The 16,743-nt window shown below is 35.9% G+C and overlaps 3 protein-coding genes across 4 annotated transcripts in view; 2 read left to right on the forward strand and 1 right to left on the reverse strand.

Moving 5' to 3' along the window:
• LOC109727399 lies at window positions 1-9,288 on the forward strand. 2 transcript variants are annotated; one of them, XM_020257524.1, is made up of 11 exons: window positions 1-111; window positions 1,447-1,582; window positions 1,683-1,761; window positions 3,775-3,855; window positions 3,952-4,041; window positions 4,113-4,202; window positions 4,298-4,369; window positions 4,476-4,532; window positions 4,609-4,677; window positions 5,207-5,290; window positions 8,720-9,288. In XM_020257524.1, the coding sequence occupies exons 3-11, from the start codon at window positions 1,726-1,728 to the stop codon at window positions 8,882-8,884; spliced, it is 744 nt and encodes a 247-aa protein (XP_020113113.1). In that variant the 5' UTR covers window positions 1-111; window positions 1,447-1,582; window positions 1,683-1,725; the 3' UTR covers window positions 8,885-9,288. The 2 variants fall into 2 exon arrangements, with proteins under 2 accessions (XP_020113113.1, XP_020113112.1); XM_020257523.1 differs by lacking the exons at window positions 1-111; window positions 1,447-1,582 and adding an exon at window positions 2,922-2,986 and having other exon boundaries at window positions 1,589-1,761; window positions 4,298-4,364; window positions 4,453-4,532.
• LOC109727401 lies at window positions 9,622-10,459 on the reverse strand. Its single transcript, XM_020257525.1, has 2 exons — window positions 10,336-10,459; window positions 9,622-10,243 (listed from the first exon to the last, which is right to left on the reverse strand). The coding sequence occupies exons 1-2, from the start codon at window positions 10,432-10,434 to the stop codon at window positions 9,692-9,694; spliced, it is 651 nt and encodes a 216-aa protein (XP_020113114.1). The 5' UTR covers window positions 10,435-10,459; the 3' UTR covers window positions 9,622-9,691.
• The window catches only part of LOC109727525, a 22,114-nt gene continuing 17,856 nt past the window's right edge, over window positions 12,486-16,743 (forward strand). Inside the window, exons 1-9 of the mRNA XM_020257668.1 lie at window positions 12,486-12,500; window positions 13,062-13,115; window positions 13,208-13,303; window positions 13,385-13,471; window positions 13,572-13,670; window positions 13,825-13,914; window positions 14,000-14,056; window positions 14,130-14,186; window positions 14,300-14,365. Of these exons, the coding sequence (XP_020113257.1) occupies window positions 12,486-12,500; window positions 13,062-13,115; window positions 13,208-13,303; window positions 13,385-13,471; window positions 13,572-13,670; window positions 13,825-13,914; window positions 14,000-14,056; window positions 14,130-14,186; window positions 14,300-14,365 (621 nt within the window). The remainder of the gene's footprint in view (window positions 12,501-13,061; window positions 13,116-13,207; window positions 13,304-13,384; window positions 13,472-13,571; window positions 13,671-13,824; window positions 13,915-13,999; window positions 14,057-14,129; window positions 14,187-14,299; window positions 14,366-16,743) is intronic.

Here is a 16,743-nt window from a genome sequence, read left to right on the forward strand (position 1 = left end):
GTAGGTACGGCTGCGCAATCGAAAAAGCGATCTGTTGTCGCCAGCCAGGAAGATCGTTTGTGAAGGAGAAAAAGAAAAAAGGGAGAAGACACTGCCGCCATGCGAACGGAGGTATGAGAAGAGCAGCCGCCATACTCCGATCACAAATATCGTAGCACCCGCGGAGAAGAACACGAAGCATCAGCTCTCCACCCTTTTCCCTTTTTTTTTAAAAAAGCATGTGACCACCTTTATTAGGACTTCCTGCACTCTTTGTCCTTTCCCGTGATGGGAACTGCACGTTATTGTTCCTCGAAACCCATGCACAAATTTTTTTTTTTATTCCAGATTCATCCTTGTTTTTTATAAAATTTTGTTATGGATTTAAATTTACATCAATTTTAAAATATATATGATTTTCTAACTTAGAAAACAATATACATATATTTTATCTACTCATCCTCAGTTACAGAAAAATTTCAGTTAATTTATAAACTGCTGCAAATGTACAGTACAATTATCTTCTAAACAGCTATCTCTCTCTCTCTCACACACACGCACTATCATATATATATATATTATATATATATATATATATATATATATATATATATATATATATATAATATATATATATATATATATATATATTTATATCTCGCACAATAATAAATATATTATTTATATATATCAAATTAAATATTTGTTTGATGTTTATTTTTTCTAAAATGGTATATATATATATATATATATATATATATATATATATATATATAATATATAATATATATATATAATATATATATATATATATATATATTATATTATATGAGAGAGATGAGGGAGAAAACAAAAAAAAAACCCTAAAACCCACAGTGAGTGAGAGAGAGAAACAAAAAAAAATGGGAAAAAAAAGTACCCGAAAGAGAGAGAGGTATGTAGTAATTTTTTTTAGGCATTATACATAAATATATATTGTGAGACAATCCAACAACAAGAATCATCTGCCAATTGCTTAAAATTAACGTCAACCATAAAAATCACCTACCATTTGTAAAAAATTTACATCATACCAATATTAAGTTTGATTATATATAAATATACACACTCTCTCATATATATACTATATATATATATAACATCTATATATTATATATATATTTATATATATATATATATATATAATATATATAAGAGAGGGAGTGGAGAAAAAGTGGGCCACACAGGGCCCCCACAGTGCCCCCAAATCCGGAGAGAGGAGAGAGAGAGAAGAGAGAGAGAGGAGTCTGTGAGGATTTTTTTTTTTTTTAAAGGTGGGCCCCACAAAAGGACCCTTGGAACCCGGAGAGGGCTCCAAGGGGTTCCCCTTTCATGCTTGTAAAAAAAAAATGATGATAAATGATAAATGATGATAAATATAAATAAATAAAATCATTTAATAAAAATCGCTTTTTTTTCTGAATTTAGGTCGAAGGGCCCATCTCTGCTTCCGCGCGGCGCGCCAAAATTCCAACGTAGCGAGCAGATCAGACGGCAACGATCGAGTCTGCTGCCTGCCGTCGCTGCGATGGACGCCGATAAGCATCCCAAGCCCGCTGCGGAGGTGTCTCTTTCTCTTCAATCCCTTCTTTTTCTCTTCTTGTCTCGCCCTACCTGGCGAGTTCGTTGGTGGTTTGGGAAAGAAATCCAGCATTCTTGTGCAGGTCACGGAGAGGAGCAAAAAGAAATGCAGGATGAATAAGGAGGATGAAGCCGAAGGGGAAGAGATCGTCATCGACGAAGGTACAGTTACGCTATTCAATGAACTGACGCAACGACTGTTATTATCATCAACTATATAAACCTGTTTCTGTACTTTTACATTCTTCTGGTCCTTAGTCTCTTAGAACACAAGAAAGGTAAAGATAGATGGCAATTAGCACCTGCCCTTTTCAGATGACTAGAACATTTGTCGTGTATTGGTACACCCCTTGCCATTATCTGCCCGTCCCGGCCCCGCCCACCCTCCTGCCCTTGAAAAAGAGGAAAAGAAGTGTTAAGAGAAAAACATGATTGACTGTTGCTGTTATTGTGCAGTTCTTTTTAAAATAGCACCTGTCTTCTTAGCTAATAATTCATTATCAGTTTACCTCCAAAAATAGAAAGTTAATTTTGGGCGTAGCCTACTGCGGCCACGGGAACACCCAAATCTTGCCAAACTCTCTTTTGGTAGGTGGCGCGGAAGTATGAAGCAGTGGAAGCGAAGTCATATGGGTCGTTGGGATCCATAGTAATCTTTCTCACAAGGCCTTAGTTTTGAGCAAATATTGTTTGCAGGAAGTTCTTTCTCGCTAATTCCAATTAAGCGCTTTGGAAAGTTCTCCTGATTTTCATGCCCATTAATACCATTCGGAGTCCTCTCCTAAATGTCTAAATAATGTTAATATCTCGATATATTTTGCTGTGGAGGCTTACATACCAGTGGAACTTTAAATTGCCCAGTTGAAAGAATGTACTGGCAAAATAAGAGCAACTCAAAACCATTGAAAAGAATGGGTTAGGTAAATCATTGACGGCATGTTGCAAGAGGTCTGCGATTGAATGGACCATCCCTGGACGTGTTAGTTATGACTAGGTGCTGAGATTCGTTGGACATCCAACGTAATGCTTAACATCATATGAGTGATGTCCCCTGCAGTAATTTTATATTCCTTGTTTCGAAATCTTTCCTTATCGGACATTGGATCATTACTGTTCCACCTACCCCCACTAAACCCTAGGCATCGAATGGTAAAAAAGTTAGTAGTAAACATTATTCCCATACTATCAATAGCATTCTACTGCTACTCTCTCTCTCTCTCTCTCTCTCTCTCTCTCTCTCTCTCTCTCTATATATATATATATATATATATATATATATATATATATGTATGTATGTATTTATGGTTGTTTTTTGTATGTAGGTCCTTCAAGTGTTGCTATAAACCAAGTTTAAATAATGGATGTTGATCCCAGCCTGGCTTATCGAGTGAGATTTATTGTACTTTGTCATCATTTCCTTTGAATTGAATTTGTTCATATTTAGGACTACAGTAATATATATATTTTTCGAGAGATGAAGGAACCTTTGCCTTGAATATGAACTAACATACAACACAGTTTCAAAGATTTTGATGCACTGATAGGGTCATGGTGCGCCATTTCTTTGAAACTTACGCACATAATAATAGAAAAGTTATACTTTTGTTGGACAAAAGGAGATAGGCAACTAACAATCCTTTTTTTGGTTAATATTTTAATACTATAATCATTAAGTTTTAGAAGGGATTGAGTCACCCTATTTGTATGTTTTTTTTGCTGCTAGAAGAAAAGAGTTTAGACCCATCTTGGTTGATGCTGGTAGTGGAAAGGCATTTTCCATAATTAGTCTTCCATGTAGTTGAGTTAAAACTCGGAAATGGCAAATCTTCTCAGTTTAACTAGGATAGTTGTTGGAAATTGAAAACGTATGGGTTTACATTGCTGACGGGTGTCTCCTATCTTTGTTACATTTTTACTGTAAAGCCTTGTAGGAGATATCATATGCTTTGAGTGCCACATTATTGTATAAAATTAATTGTTTGCTTACTTTTATTATCTTTTTTCTCTACCATGTTCTCTATTCTATTCATCTTATTTTATCTCTGGTATTATTGGCATTATCAAATTTTACAGTTGTAAACTAATTTTCCTTTGCTCACTCTATTGTCTCTCTATACTTGTTTACTATGATGGAATATACTTTAATTTAATTTTGATTTTTCATTTTCTGTTCAGGATTATACTGAATATGGGAAACGAGAGGCTGTTAGACAATTGCAGCTTATAAAAGCATTATATACCATGGATTTTATACATGTTAGTGCTTATATGCATAGTGATTTGTCCTTAAGATTGCACATAGCAATTGATCAAGGGGTGTATTTTGTTAAAAGTTTCTCTTCCCAAATGCAGTTTGGCATGCCTTTGGACGAAATTATTGAAAAGTTGAAGGAACATAAAGTGATCTCAACAAGTAATGTGGGACTTGAAGGGTCTGTAAATGTAAGTACCTTAACATATCCTTCAATTACTAAAGAACATACTTATGTTGTGTCTTCAAATGCTTTATGCAGCAAAGGTTCTCCAGGTTGCTGTGCGTGAGGCAGCGTGAAGCGTATTACCGCCTTCTGGAAAAACTAGTTAGTTTTTCTCCATATATTCAGGTCATCCTCTGCGATTGTTACTCGTACTTTGGTTTTGTTTAAAAAAATAAAAATATTGTTTCTTACTATTATTTTTCCTTTGTTACTTGTTGCAGTGGGATGATGAATGCGATGAGAAACTGGAATGGCTTAATGAGAACGGTCATCTTCCTTCTCTCTGTGGTGATGTTCGTGGTTCTAGAATGCTCTTGATATGTGTTGAATATATTGCTTTGTTTTGGATATGATTATATTTATTGGTGCAATTCAGTAATTTCATTCTTTTTCTGGAAGGAGTTTTGTGATATACTGTGTTTCATGGAGCGGAGGTTCCATCCCCTCATACGTGAGGTATTAATACAAAATTCTTTAGTCATATATTTAATCTTTGATTGTTACAGAAATGATTGAAGTAGTTCAATTTTAGGGCCACAAGGATGTCTTATTAGCTGTAATCAAACGAAGATCTATAGGAGCACGGCGGGAGGTGGAACAGGTAAATAGGTTTGGCCATTTGCACATTGGTAAATTACCTGTAAATTATTTGAATAGTGTAATGTTGTTGGGGGGTTAAGGGGACTAGAACCACCCAACATTTGCCAATTGCCAGCTAAACTTTTAAAATTTTATGTATACCACCTAAACTTTCAAAAATTTACAATTAAGCACCTATGTTCATATTCCATCATAAGAAACAATAAAGAAAATGCATGCTGACAGCAAAGATGAGTTTCCGCGATGCCAAAACTCACTCTGATGGATAAAATTAACCATAACTATGACATTTAATTTGTCAAACTCAAAAGCTAGAAATCAATATCTATAGAACTATAAGATTGAATTTTACTGCCAAAAAAAAAACTTCTTTATTGCCAGCATGTGTTTTCTATTATTTTTTGGTCAATTACAAAATTTTAGACATTTAGATAGGAGATATGAAATTTTGAAAGTTTTTATGTGGTTATCTGCAAACAGGGTAAAGTTTGGAACGGTTGTGGTGCAATTAATCCCTTTTTTCTGCTTAGGGATTTGAGCGTTATGGCTGTCTACTCACTACTCATAGCGATTTTATTGAAAACTATATTGAGGAACGCAAGCACGCTTCGAAGGTATGCTGTCGCATTTCATAATATCTGTCTCTAACCTATCCCTTTTTTCCAACATAAATTAATATATTAACACTGATATTTGGGACAAAAATATTTTTTAACATTTTGCTGTCGTTATTATGTAAAAATGTTTTGGAGACATCTTTACCTTTTTATTTTAGGGGCCTATGTCAAAACAGTCTATTGTTGGGGAGGTCGGAGTACATCTTCACCTTTTTTATTTTATTATAATATTGTTTGCTTGTGAAGCTTTTTAACTTCTTTTGGTTGTAACTTCTTTGACTTGGTATTTGTCATAAATTTACTTTAAAATGAAATTAGAGATTCAGAAATGAGGTCAATACAAGTATATTTCATATACATATACATAATATGTATATGTATATGCATAAGTATATGAACTTGTACATATTTTTACATATTTATGCACTTGTGTCTGTATATGTAAATCTATATGTATATAGGATAGGACTACTATATTGTCTACAGGATATGAATAGTGCTTACTATAGAACTTTTTCCCTTTGGATCCACCTAATAGTAAACCCTATGCATCCAAGAGGCCAAATGTCAATAGTCAACACTATTCCTATATTATCTATAGTTAGTAGCGTGGCATTATATATATGCGTGTGTATATATATGCCATCCCTCTATGTTTTTTTTAATATATAGAGTTGCGGAATTTGGAGGGGAATTTGGAGGCCTGATGTAAAGTCACGTCATCCCTCTATGTTTTCTGTATATATGGAGCGTGTTTGGTTCGCCCTTTTTTTCACCCGGAATTGAAATCGGAATGGACGAATCTGTTTGTCCGTGTTTGATATGCGAGATTTCCATTCCCATTCCGATTCCTGGATGAATGGGAATCCCCCAATTACCCCTTTCTCCAATCTGGCCTAGGGTTGGATATTGAATCCAGGCAATGGATTAATTTGTTCGAATTAAATTTAACTTTTCTAAGTTTATTTTTTAATTCAAATATAAGTTTAAATTAAAAATTATATTTATAAATTTAAACTTTAATTTGAACTTAAATTAAAAATTAAAATTCAATCAAGCATTTCGAATCTAATTTATAAATTTGAATTTAAATTTAAATCTAAAGTTTAAATTTAAAATTTTATTCAAATTTTATTTAAAATTTAGATTAAATTTATGGATTCAAATTGAAATTTGAATTATAATTTTAAGTTTGAATTTGAATAAATCAAAATTTAGTTTTATATTCTGAATTANTGGTACTGGTTGTAGTACGAGTAGTTTTCCGAGTTTCTAGAGGTTGACCAGATCTACGAGATATCGTTGTGGGAGTTATTGGCCGAGTTAGTGTCGTCATCGTACACGGCCATCATACAGACCGGCACCTCCTCGACTTCTCCTCCCGACTAGATATGCCTATCTGGAACTAGCGGCAGCTGCGGATTTTATTTGTTATAGTGGACGAGCTCGACCTAGGACGCCATGACCACGACCACGGCCACGGCCCAGACATTGTAGTCGTATTCCACCGAGGAGATATCCGCGAACATGGTAGGCGACGTGGTCGAGGGAGTCGAGGGAGGAGAACATGATATTATATTTATATATTATTGTATAACTTGTATTTATTTTGTATATTCTGTTTTGATTATTTGGTATTGATTATATTATTGAGATTCTATTGGTTGTGATGTTGTAATGTGTATTAATTTTGTGATGTTGTGACGTGTATTACTTTTGTGATGTTGTGATGTGTTGTGATGTGTTGTAATGTGTATTGATAGGTATCTGTATTGTATTCTTGTATTGAATTTTGTATTGATTTTTGTGCAGCAAAATTTTTGCCGAGGCAGGCAGTTGTATTGGACACGGTGAATGGATCACCGTGTCCATTTGTATTGGACACGGTGAACCATTCACCGTGTCCAATACAAATGTATTGGACACGGTGATCCATTCAGCGTGTCCTATATATACCCCGAAAATGGCTAAGTCCGTGTCCAATACAACTAGCCAAGCCGTATTTGGCCAAATATGGAAGTAAAGGACACGGTGAATGGTTCACCGTGTCTAAACGCGGTGAACAGTTCATCGTGTTTAGACACGGTGAACGAATCACCGTGTCTAATGTAATACTAACACCCCGCCGTGGGCGTGAGTAATACAATGAACACGGTGATTGGTTCACCGTGTCTAAACACGGTGAACCAATTGCCGTGTTCAACTTAGCCACCTAGCCCAGGCCCTGCCCGCGTGGCGCTGGCGTGGCAGGGTCAGGGCGATTTTTGCAAATAATTTTTAGACGGGGCTATTTGCGCAAATAAAATTTTTCAGGGGGCTATTTGCAAAAAAAGCCCAAAAAAAAAAGATTTTCCATAGGGTTGATATATTAACAAACCAATCATACAGAAACCAATACATTTGCATTTTGTATGTACAAATGGATGTTCAATGTATGTTTGTATGCACGTATGCATAGAACTAATCTAAAACTCCCAAATAAACTGAAAATCCTAATCTAATAAGACTTCCAAAATTAACCCACTGAATCTTAATCAGACTCAGATTCAATTCAGCATTTGATTCAGACTCTTCTAGTACCGGTCCATTGTCCAACCAAATATTTCGAATACGGTTCCGTCGACGAGTTCCCCATCAATTAGATATTCCTTTTGTCTTCGTCGTGATTCGTCTTCTGGTTCCATTTTCTATGTTAAACCAAAACCCCCTAAGTGTATAGATTGTTGACACTCCAACCGCTGCCCATTCAGTCATGCAGAATTCGAGTTCGGAAAAAAGGAAACCAAAGAATTTATGTCTTTTATATATTCTAATCAAAATTTAAAGGGATGACGTGGCTTCACACACAGCCTCCAACTTCCTCAACTTTATGGGGATGTTTGGTTCGAAGTCGGAATCGGTATCGGAATCGGAATAAGAATATGCTGAAAACGGAATCGAAATGATTCATTACCTCATTCTGTTTGGTTCGCCACTTGAATCGGAATCAGAATAAACCATTTCCANATCATTTTAAAATTTTGACATAAATTTTTAATATTTAATTTTTAGTTTGAATGTAAACTAATATATTGTAAAGATAAAATTGACATATTAATTTAATTGTGTTTCTGATATCTATTTAAACCAAACACCGACAATGGAAATGGTTTATTCTGATTCCGATTCAAGTGGCGAACCAAACAGAATGAGGTAATGAATCATTTCGATTCCGTTTTCAGCATATTCTTATTCCGATTCTGATACTGATTCCGATTCCGACTTCGAACCAAACATCCCCATAAAGTTGAGGAAGTTGGAGGCCGTGCGTGAAGCCACGTCATCCCTTTATAGAAAAAACGTAAATTTTGATTAGAATATATAAAAGACATAAATTCTTTGGTTTCCTTTTTTCCGAACTTGAATTCTGCATGACTGAATGGGCAGCGGTTGGAGTGTCTACAATCTATACACTTAGGGGGTTTTGGTTTAACATGGAAAATGGAACCAGAAGACGAATCACGACGAAGACAAAAGGAATATCTAATTGATGGGGAACTCGTCGTCGGAACCGTATTCGAAATATTTGGTTGGACAATGGACCGGTACTAGAAGAGTCTGAATCAAATGCTGAATTGAATCTGAGTCTGATTAAGATTCAGTGGGTTAATTTTGGAAGTCTTATTAGATTAAGATTTTCAGTTTATTTGGGAGTTTTAGATTAGTTCTATGTATACGTGCATACAAACATACATTGAACATCTATTTGTACATACAAAATGCAAATGTATTGGTTTCTGTATGATTGGTTTGTTAATTTATCAACCCTATGGAAAATCTTTTTTTTTTTTTTGGGGCTTTTTTTGCAAATAGCCTCCTGAAAAATTTTATTTGCGCAAATAGTCCCGTCTAAAAATTATTTGCAAAAATGGCCCTGGCCTGCCACGCCAGCGCCATGTCAGCGCCACGCGGGCAGGGCCTGGGCCAGGTGGCTAAGTTGAACACGACAATTGGTTCACCGTGTTTAGACACGGTGAACCAATCACCGTGTTCATTGTATTACTCACGCCCACGGCGGGGTGTTAGTATTACATTAGACACGGTGATTCGTTCACCGTGTCTAAACACGGTGAACTGTTCACCGCGTTTAGACACGGTGAACCAATTTTGCCGCACAAAAATCAATACAAGATTCAATACAAGAATACAATACAGATACCTATCAATGCACATCACAACACATCACAACACATCACAACATCACAATATCACAAAAGTAATACACATCACAACATCACAAAATTAATACACATTACAACATCACAACCAATAGAATTTCAATAATATAATCAATACCAAATAATCAAAACAGAATATACAAAATAAATGCAAGTTATACAATAATATATAAATATAATATCATGTTCTCCTCCCTCGACCTCCTCGACCACGTCGCCTACCACGTCCGCGACCACGACCAACATTATGCTCATCAAAAGGCTCCAAGATCTCCAACTGGTCTAGATGCTCTATAGCAGCACCATCAATAACCGGCTCAATCACAGCAGTAGCATGTGTCGGTAGTATGTCTGGCCGTGGAGGAGCTAAAGAGGAGGGCTGATCTGTACGGATCGACCTCGATCGCCGTCGATGCCTAAAATAAACAATATCACCTGCTCGAGCTGGATCCTGCGGTACTGGTGCTGGTGCCGGGTCCGTAACATCAGCATAAGGTGGCTCCTCTATAGGTGATGATGGCCTCGGTGGACTATATACGGGTGCATGGCCGGACATCGATGCTCCACCATAGTCTGCTGGTCCTGGAGGTACATAGTGTGGAAGCGTAGGTAAAGTCTCCAAAACTGCTTCCATCTGATCGGCGACCTGTGATAGGGTAGTTAAGACTCCACCTCCTGAAATATCGGGCAGGACACGTCTGATCGTATAATATGATCTCTGCACGATATCGACCTGAAATAAAAGCATAATCAAAAAAGATTATACGAAATTTTTTTGTATATATAAAAATTAATATAAAAAGATATTATATATTACAATCATACCAATACTCTCTCGACGTGCCCACGTAGCTGATACGCGAGTGGTGGCTGCTGTACAGGTGTAGAGATCCACCTCCTGGTGATCGTCCAATACCACTGCATGTAAACAGCGGTAGCTCGTATCGGATCTGGATCTNAATATATTAGTTTACATTCAAACTAAAAATTAAATATTAAAAATTTATGTCAAAATTTTAAAATGATGTCAAAATTTTAAATATATTTTTTTAAAAAATTAAAATTTTAAATTGAAGAGATAATTCAGAATATAAAACTAAATTTTGATTTATTCAAATTCAAACTTAAAATTATAATTCAAATTTCAATTTGAATCCATAAATTTAATCTAAATTTTAAATAAAATTTGAATAAAATTTTAAATTTAAACTTTAGATTTAAATTTAAATTCAAATTTATAAATTAGATTCGAAATGCTTGATTGAATTTTAATTTTTAATTTAAGTTCAAATTAAAGTTTAAATTTATAAATATAATTTTTAATTTAAACTTATATTTGAATTAAAAAATAAACTTAGAAAAGTTAAATTTAATTCGAACAAATTAATCCATTGCCTGGATTCAATATCCAACCCTAGGCCAGATTGGAGAAAGGGGTAATTGGGGGATTCCCATTCATCCAGGAATCGGAATGGGAATGGAAATCCCGCATATCAAACACGGACAAACGGATTCGTCCATTCCGATTTCGATTCCGTGTTCAACTTAGCCACCTGGCCCAGGCCCTGCCAGCGTGGCGCTGACGTGGCGCTGGCGTGGCAGGGCCAGGGCCATTTTTGCAAATAATTTTTAGACGGGGCTATTTGCGCAAATAAAATTTTTCAGGGGGCTATTTGCAAAAAAAGCCCCTATTTTATTTAACAGTTAAATTTTCTTAATAGAGAAAAGTTTGGTCTTATTAGCTTTTAGGGCATGTTTGGTTTACCTATTTTAGACTATGGAATCAAAATGGGATTCATTGATTTCAATAGTTGTTGCTTGTTTTAAAGGAATCGGATTCCAACTCCCATTCCACTCTGGAATGGGAATGACCAACTCCTTTTATGGCCCAATCCAGCTTTGAATACCGAATTAGCCAATTCTACAATAAACTAGTCAAAATCCTCTTTCACCAACACCTCCACTCCTCTCCCTTCATCACTTTCCTCTCTCAATCAAAAAGCTCTCTAAAAAATTCTACATTTTCATTCCGATATCCATTCCAATAATAAATCAAATATTTTTTTGATGATTTGTCATTCCATTTTTCATTCCAAAGTAACCCAATTTTATTTTCCATTACTATTCCAATCATGAAGCAAACACGCTCTTAGTTTAGGTATGGTTAGAAGAGAAGGTCCCTATTCCCATTGGAGTGAGAACCTGTTCGAAAGCGGCAATCTTAACAATTTGATATCAAAGCCATTTTAGGAGTGGGAGGTCCTAATTGAATCACTTTGAGCTTGTATCCTTTTCAAAACTGACTGAAATAGAGTTCATGGATGAGTCTTCTCCGTTTTATTTTAGTTTCTCTTAGTTTTAATTTTTGTCTAAGATCTTTTATTTTAATTGTGATGGTTTAGTCGTTTTTGATTGTTTGTGGTGTGCTGTCCTAACAATGCACATAAGTTTTGAGAAGTTCATCTTCTCTGCGAATTTTTTTGATTTATTTGCAGGATTCTAATGGTTTCTAGGACTTTTGAGTTCAGACCAAATCTAATCCTTAATCGCCCAATTGGTTTTGGGTTTAATTCTTACCTATTTAGTCTTTTGATCTGGATTCGACTGATTGGGGTTCTATCTGTGGGGGCAGTTAATACTTGCAAGATTTTAAACCCTAGCCGGTCTGACATATAACCCGATTGCTAGCCACTTTACGTATGTTATTCCCAGTTGAACTCAAGTTGATCTAACATATAAACTGAGAACTTCCGCCGGTTTGGAATATTGATGATTGATATGTTTTTTCTATAGCTGGTTCTTGCCTCTTTGCGTTGTCCCTCTTTTGGGTAAACTCCTCTCCTCTGGCCTCAGATTAGCCCGTTCTCTTCTCCTTCTTGCGGTCCCTGGGTTGGACAACCCCTCTCTTCTCCTGCTTGCTCTGGATTGGGTTTTCTTCTCCTCTACGCTTTCTTCTTGCTTCTGTTTATCTGCTGATGTCCTTTGCTGGTGTCCTTTCAAATCTATAGGCTGAATTGATGGTGTTTTTTGGTTGGAATTGATCCTGGCTGAACCATAACTGGTTAAGACTTGGATTTTTATTATTGGACAATTTTATGAACATAAATGAAGTCCTGAGGACTCCAAGCTCACTGATAAGCTCTTTTGTTCCTCGATTTATTTTATTTTTTTCTCAGCTTTTATCATTACTATGTCGGAACATTTAATTTGGTTGATTTTTGTCACTTTTTTTTGAGTTATATGTCCGACTGCATCAATATTTTGGTTTCAGAGCTTCAAAGCAACCTTATTTAATTTAGGCTGCGTAAGTTTGGTTGGTTCCTTTACTGTCCATGCTTGCTTGTGCACACAAGTACTTTCTAATTCATAAAGCCTTGTCAATGACTATAAGCAAATAATTTTTTTTTTTTAATTTCAACAAAAAGTATGTAGACAGCTTGGTATTATTAGATTCTTGGTGAGATTTTCTTATCGCCCATATAGTTATCTTTTAATTATTTCTTATCTGTGGTTTTCGTTTCTCTTAGCGTTACCAGTAAGTCACGGAGCAGGTGAATTTGGATAGGGCTTTCGACTTACATTTAGATTCGTGCAACCTAATACAGGTAATGACTTTCTTATGTATGTTATCCTAGTCTTCATTTCAATGAATATTTTCGAGCACTCCGTCTTATAAGGAGTCAATTATGATTTGCAGTATGATAGTTGTATCGATCAACTTATTGAAGATGAGAGGGTTGTGACAAAGGAGTTCTCGTCGCTAGATTCAGAGCTTATTAGAGAATCTTTGAAAGTAAGCACTTTGGGGAAGATGGTTTGATGAATATCTCCCTTGCTATTGAGATTCTGCCGTTTTGTGTTTGACAAATTCCAGGCCATAATTTACATGTTAAAGAAGATCAATGAAATCAACTCATACTTGCATTGCTTGGTAACTGTTGTGAATCAACGTCGTCAGGAGGTATTTATGTAGTAAAATGCTTTGTGCTTGTCCCCTTTTTCTTTTTTAGGTGAATTCTTTAATACGGAGCTGTAAAGTGCACTTTTGTTTCGTTCTATAGGGCAAGTCTGAGCTTGATGAATTACTGTCTCAGCTTAAAGAAAAGGGCTTTTTCGAGTTCTCTGATCTGCCCAGTGATAATGCTGCTCAAGAAAATAGGGTATTCTGCCTTGTGTTCTGTTGTATTCTCTATTTAGTTAGTGCAAGTGCTCATTGTTTAGATTTCCTATTAGCACCTGTTTGATTTTGATGAATACTTCAGCTACTGGTTTTAAGGCCTGTTTTCATTTATTCATTTTTACCTTTTCTTTCAGGAGGGCTCCAAATTACATCTTTTGATAGATAAAGCTAAGAATGCAGTTTTTCCTAGTCTTCCCACTCATTATGTGGTCCAAGGACTTCTGGTACTCTTTATCCTTTTCCATATGATCTAATTTTCTTTTGTCTTTGAAGTATATAATTATCTCTGTTCTATTATTCTAAACATAGGACTACTCGTTCGTTTTCTCTTTAAATGGCGAACATCACCAGCTAGATGGTGTCGAGGTATCTATGTGATTTTGGGCATTTGTTTGTTTCTTAAGTTTTTCGTAATGAGCTAAACGATGTTCTTTGCTAGGATTGCCTGGGATCTGTTGAAGGATGTTGTGAATATAATGCTATGTTGCTGAGAGAGGTGCATACTCCTCAATCCACTTCATAATTTTATCATTTACTGTCTAAGCATTTATCATTTACTGTCTAAGCATATCAGTTTTGTTAGTGTGAAAAAAATTTCCTTTCGTGCAGGAATTCTGTCTTAACAGAGTTTATGATGCTACCATATATGACACGTTTGGAGATGCATTATCTGTGGTGGGTAGTTATTTTTTACATGCACAGCTTATATTACGTATACAAGTTATTTCCAATATTGCATGCATGAAATGGATCTACTCTACCATGCATGTCTACTTGGAATATATTTTCAGCAATTGATAGTTTTAACCTAAAAAGTTTCAAGCATACAATTTTGTGAGAAAGTCCAGCTGTAACATACCGAATTTTAATATAAAAGTAAAAAAAAAATAAAAAAAAATAGTGTGAGATACTATTTTTATTAGATTTAGAGAAGTGAAATATAAGTCTGGATTGACTCGTGCTGAAATCGGAACAAAAATAAAAGATTTAAAATTTTCTGTGCGAAACGGGACTGATATTTTAGCAGAAAATGTACAGTGTCAGAAAATTATGAAAACTGGAGAATATGTCAGAATTATTTTTATGAGGCTAGATTTAAAGTTTCATGTCATTCTGACACCCGGAAGGTGGAAAATAAAATCCGACTGCTATCTGCTAGAGATTACAGTTCGGTAGAGCTTTCGGTGACCAAATATGGTCGAAACTGAAAGATTAAAATTTCTTTCGTTAAGTAAAATCGAGCCTGACTGTCAAGTTCGAGCTCAAACGGACATTCAGAAGTGCAGGCGAAAAATATCTGTACCTGAGCTACAAACTGAAGTGAATAGTGTTGAGGGTGTTAATTATAAAAGAAGCATTTGCTTCTTCTTCTCTTTCAACCGAATGCACACACACACACAACACACACGCACACATGGTGGGAGAGAGAAACTCTCCTTTCTCTCTCTAGATTCCTCCTCCATCTCTCTAGATCCATCTCTCAAATTCGAAATTTTGGAGGAGATGATGTTGGAGATGAAGTTGAAGCTCTCTAATGGTGGAAGCAAGCTTTCCAATGGTGGATTTAGCCTGGCCTAAGGTGAGATCTCATGATTAAGCTAGGATTTCAATTAAGCTAGGATTTCAATTAAATCCTTTATGTATGAGATTCTATTAGCCTATAATGTGTCGTTAGCATGTTTTCTCCATTTAAATTGGGTTAATTGGAGCATGTGTAGAGGCTAGGTTTGAAATGGTGGATTTCTAGGGTTTGAATTATATGCTCTAGAATTGAATTTAGAGGAACCCTTAGATACTAAATGGATGACTATTGCATGAATTAAGAGGTTATATGTTGATTTCTTACAATAGTGCATCCTAGGGCTTAAAATGGGGTTTTGCAAAATGTAAGGGCTTGATCTAATTTAACTCTATGTAAACCTAATTGCTAGGTATACGAACGCGTTGGTGAAGTCGGTTCGGCGATTCGTCAAGCCTACGCGAAGTTATTGAAGAAACGAACCATTAAAGCTTCGTTTCCGCCTGGAGGGCCGAGGCGACGTCCTAAAATCATGAAAGATGGAATCGTGAGCTCGTGACAACTAACCGCGGATCTTTAATTTTCGGATCGTGGATTGGAGGCCGTTTGGGTGGTCGCGCGAGAGTTCGGGCCGAACCGGGTCACGGGTGCCGCGGGAGGCCGATTGCAAGTGACTACAAGCAATCGGAGTGCGAATTGAGGTGGCTTGTGCTTACCGAAGCGACTAGGTCGCCGTTATGTTTAAGAGTAATGGTTACTATTGATGCATACATGTGTAGTGGTAGGTTGCAAGAGATAATGTAGATGCATAAATCTTATGCTTGATGTTGATACCTACCAATGAAATATGTATGTTGATACAATGAGGAAATGCTAAATGATGCATGTAGTTAACATTAAGAGAATGCATGTTAATTACATAATGTAAAATGCTAAAGAGGATGTATGTTGCATGTTATAGAAATGCTAAGTGAATGCATATGATATGATATTGAGATGCTAGAATGCATATGTGCATGTGACTGGATTGTTAACTCTAGAGTGAGTAGAGAACATGGCAAAGGAAAAATACTAATGTGTAAGGCTCGATTGGACAATCTATATTTATTAGATCGAGTGACATTTAACCTAGTGTCTTGAACATAGGTTGAACATGAATGATATGAACCTAGTGTCGTGAACCTAGGAAAGATTGAGTGGCATTTAACCTAGTGTTAATAAACATAGGTTGGTCAAGGGTGGCATTAAACCTAATGTATTAAACTTAGGTTGAGAATTGAACCTAGAGTCAAGTAAACCTAGGGTATGCATATAGCAACATTGAACGTAGGGTCAAGTGGACCTAAAAGGAAAATGACATTGGACCTAGTGTTAATGAACCTAGGCTATGAACATATCGACATCGAACCTAAAGTATTAACTTAGGTTGAACGAAGACTTGGACCTAGATAGGTTGTCACGCCCCGGGGTCCCTTTTCAGTTTAAAACAAAGCGGAAAAGCGTCTGAGTTTTTTTTTTTTTTTTTTTTTTTAAA

This window comes from Ananas comosus, linkage group 22 (assembly GCF_001540865.1).
Source record: "Ananas comosus cultivar F153 linkage group 22, ASM154086v1, whole genome shotgun sequence".
Classification (NCBI taxonomy): Eukaryota; Viridiplantae; Streptophyta; class Magnoliopsida; order Poales; family Bromeliaceae; genus Ananas; species Ananas comosus.

Coding starts and splice junctions, on each gene's coding strand:
- LOC109727399 (XM_020257523.1), top strand. CDS start 2,957: ATGGATGTTGATCCCAGCCTGGCTTATCGA. Junction 2,987..3,774: donor ATCCCAGCCTGGCTTATCGA/GTGAGATTTATT, acceptor TTTTCTGTTCAG/GATTATACTGAATATGGGAA. Junction 4,365..4,452: donor TCATCTTCCTTCTCTCTGTG/GTGATGTTCGTG, acceptor GGTGCAATTCAG/TAATTTCATTCTTTTTCTGG.
- LOC109727401 (XM_020257525.1), bottom strand. CDS start 10,434: ATGCAGTGGTATTGGACGATCACCAGGAGGTGGATCTCTACACCTGTA. Junction 10,244..10,335: donor GGCACGTCGAGAGAGTATTG/GTATGATTGTAA, acceptor CTTTTATTTCAG/GTCGATATCGTGCAGAGATC.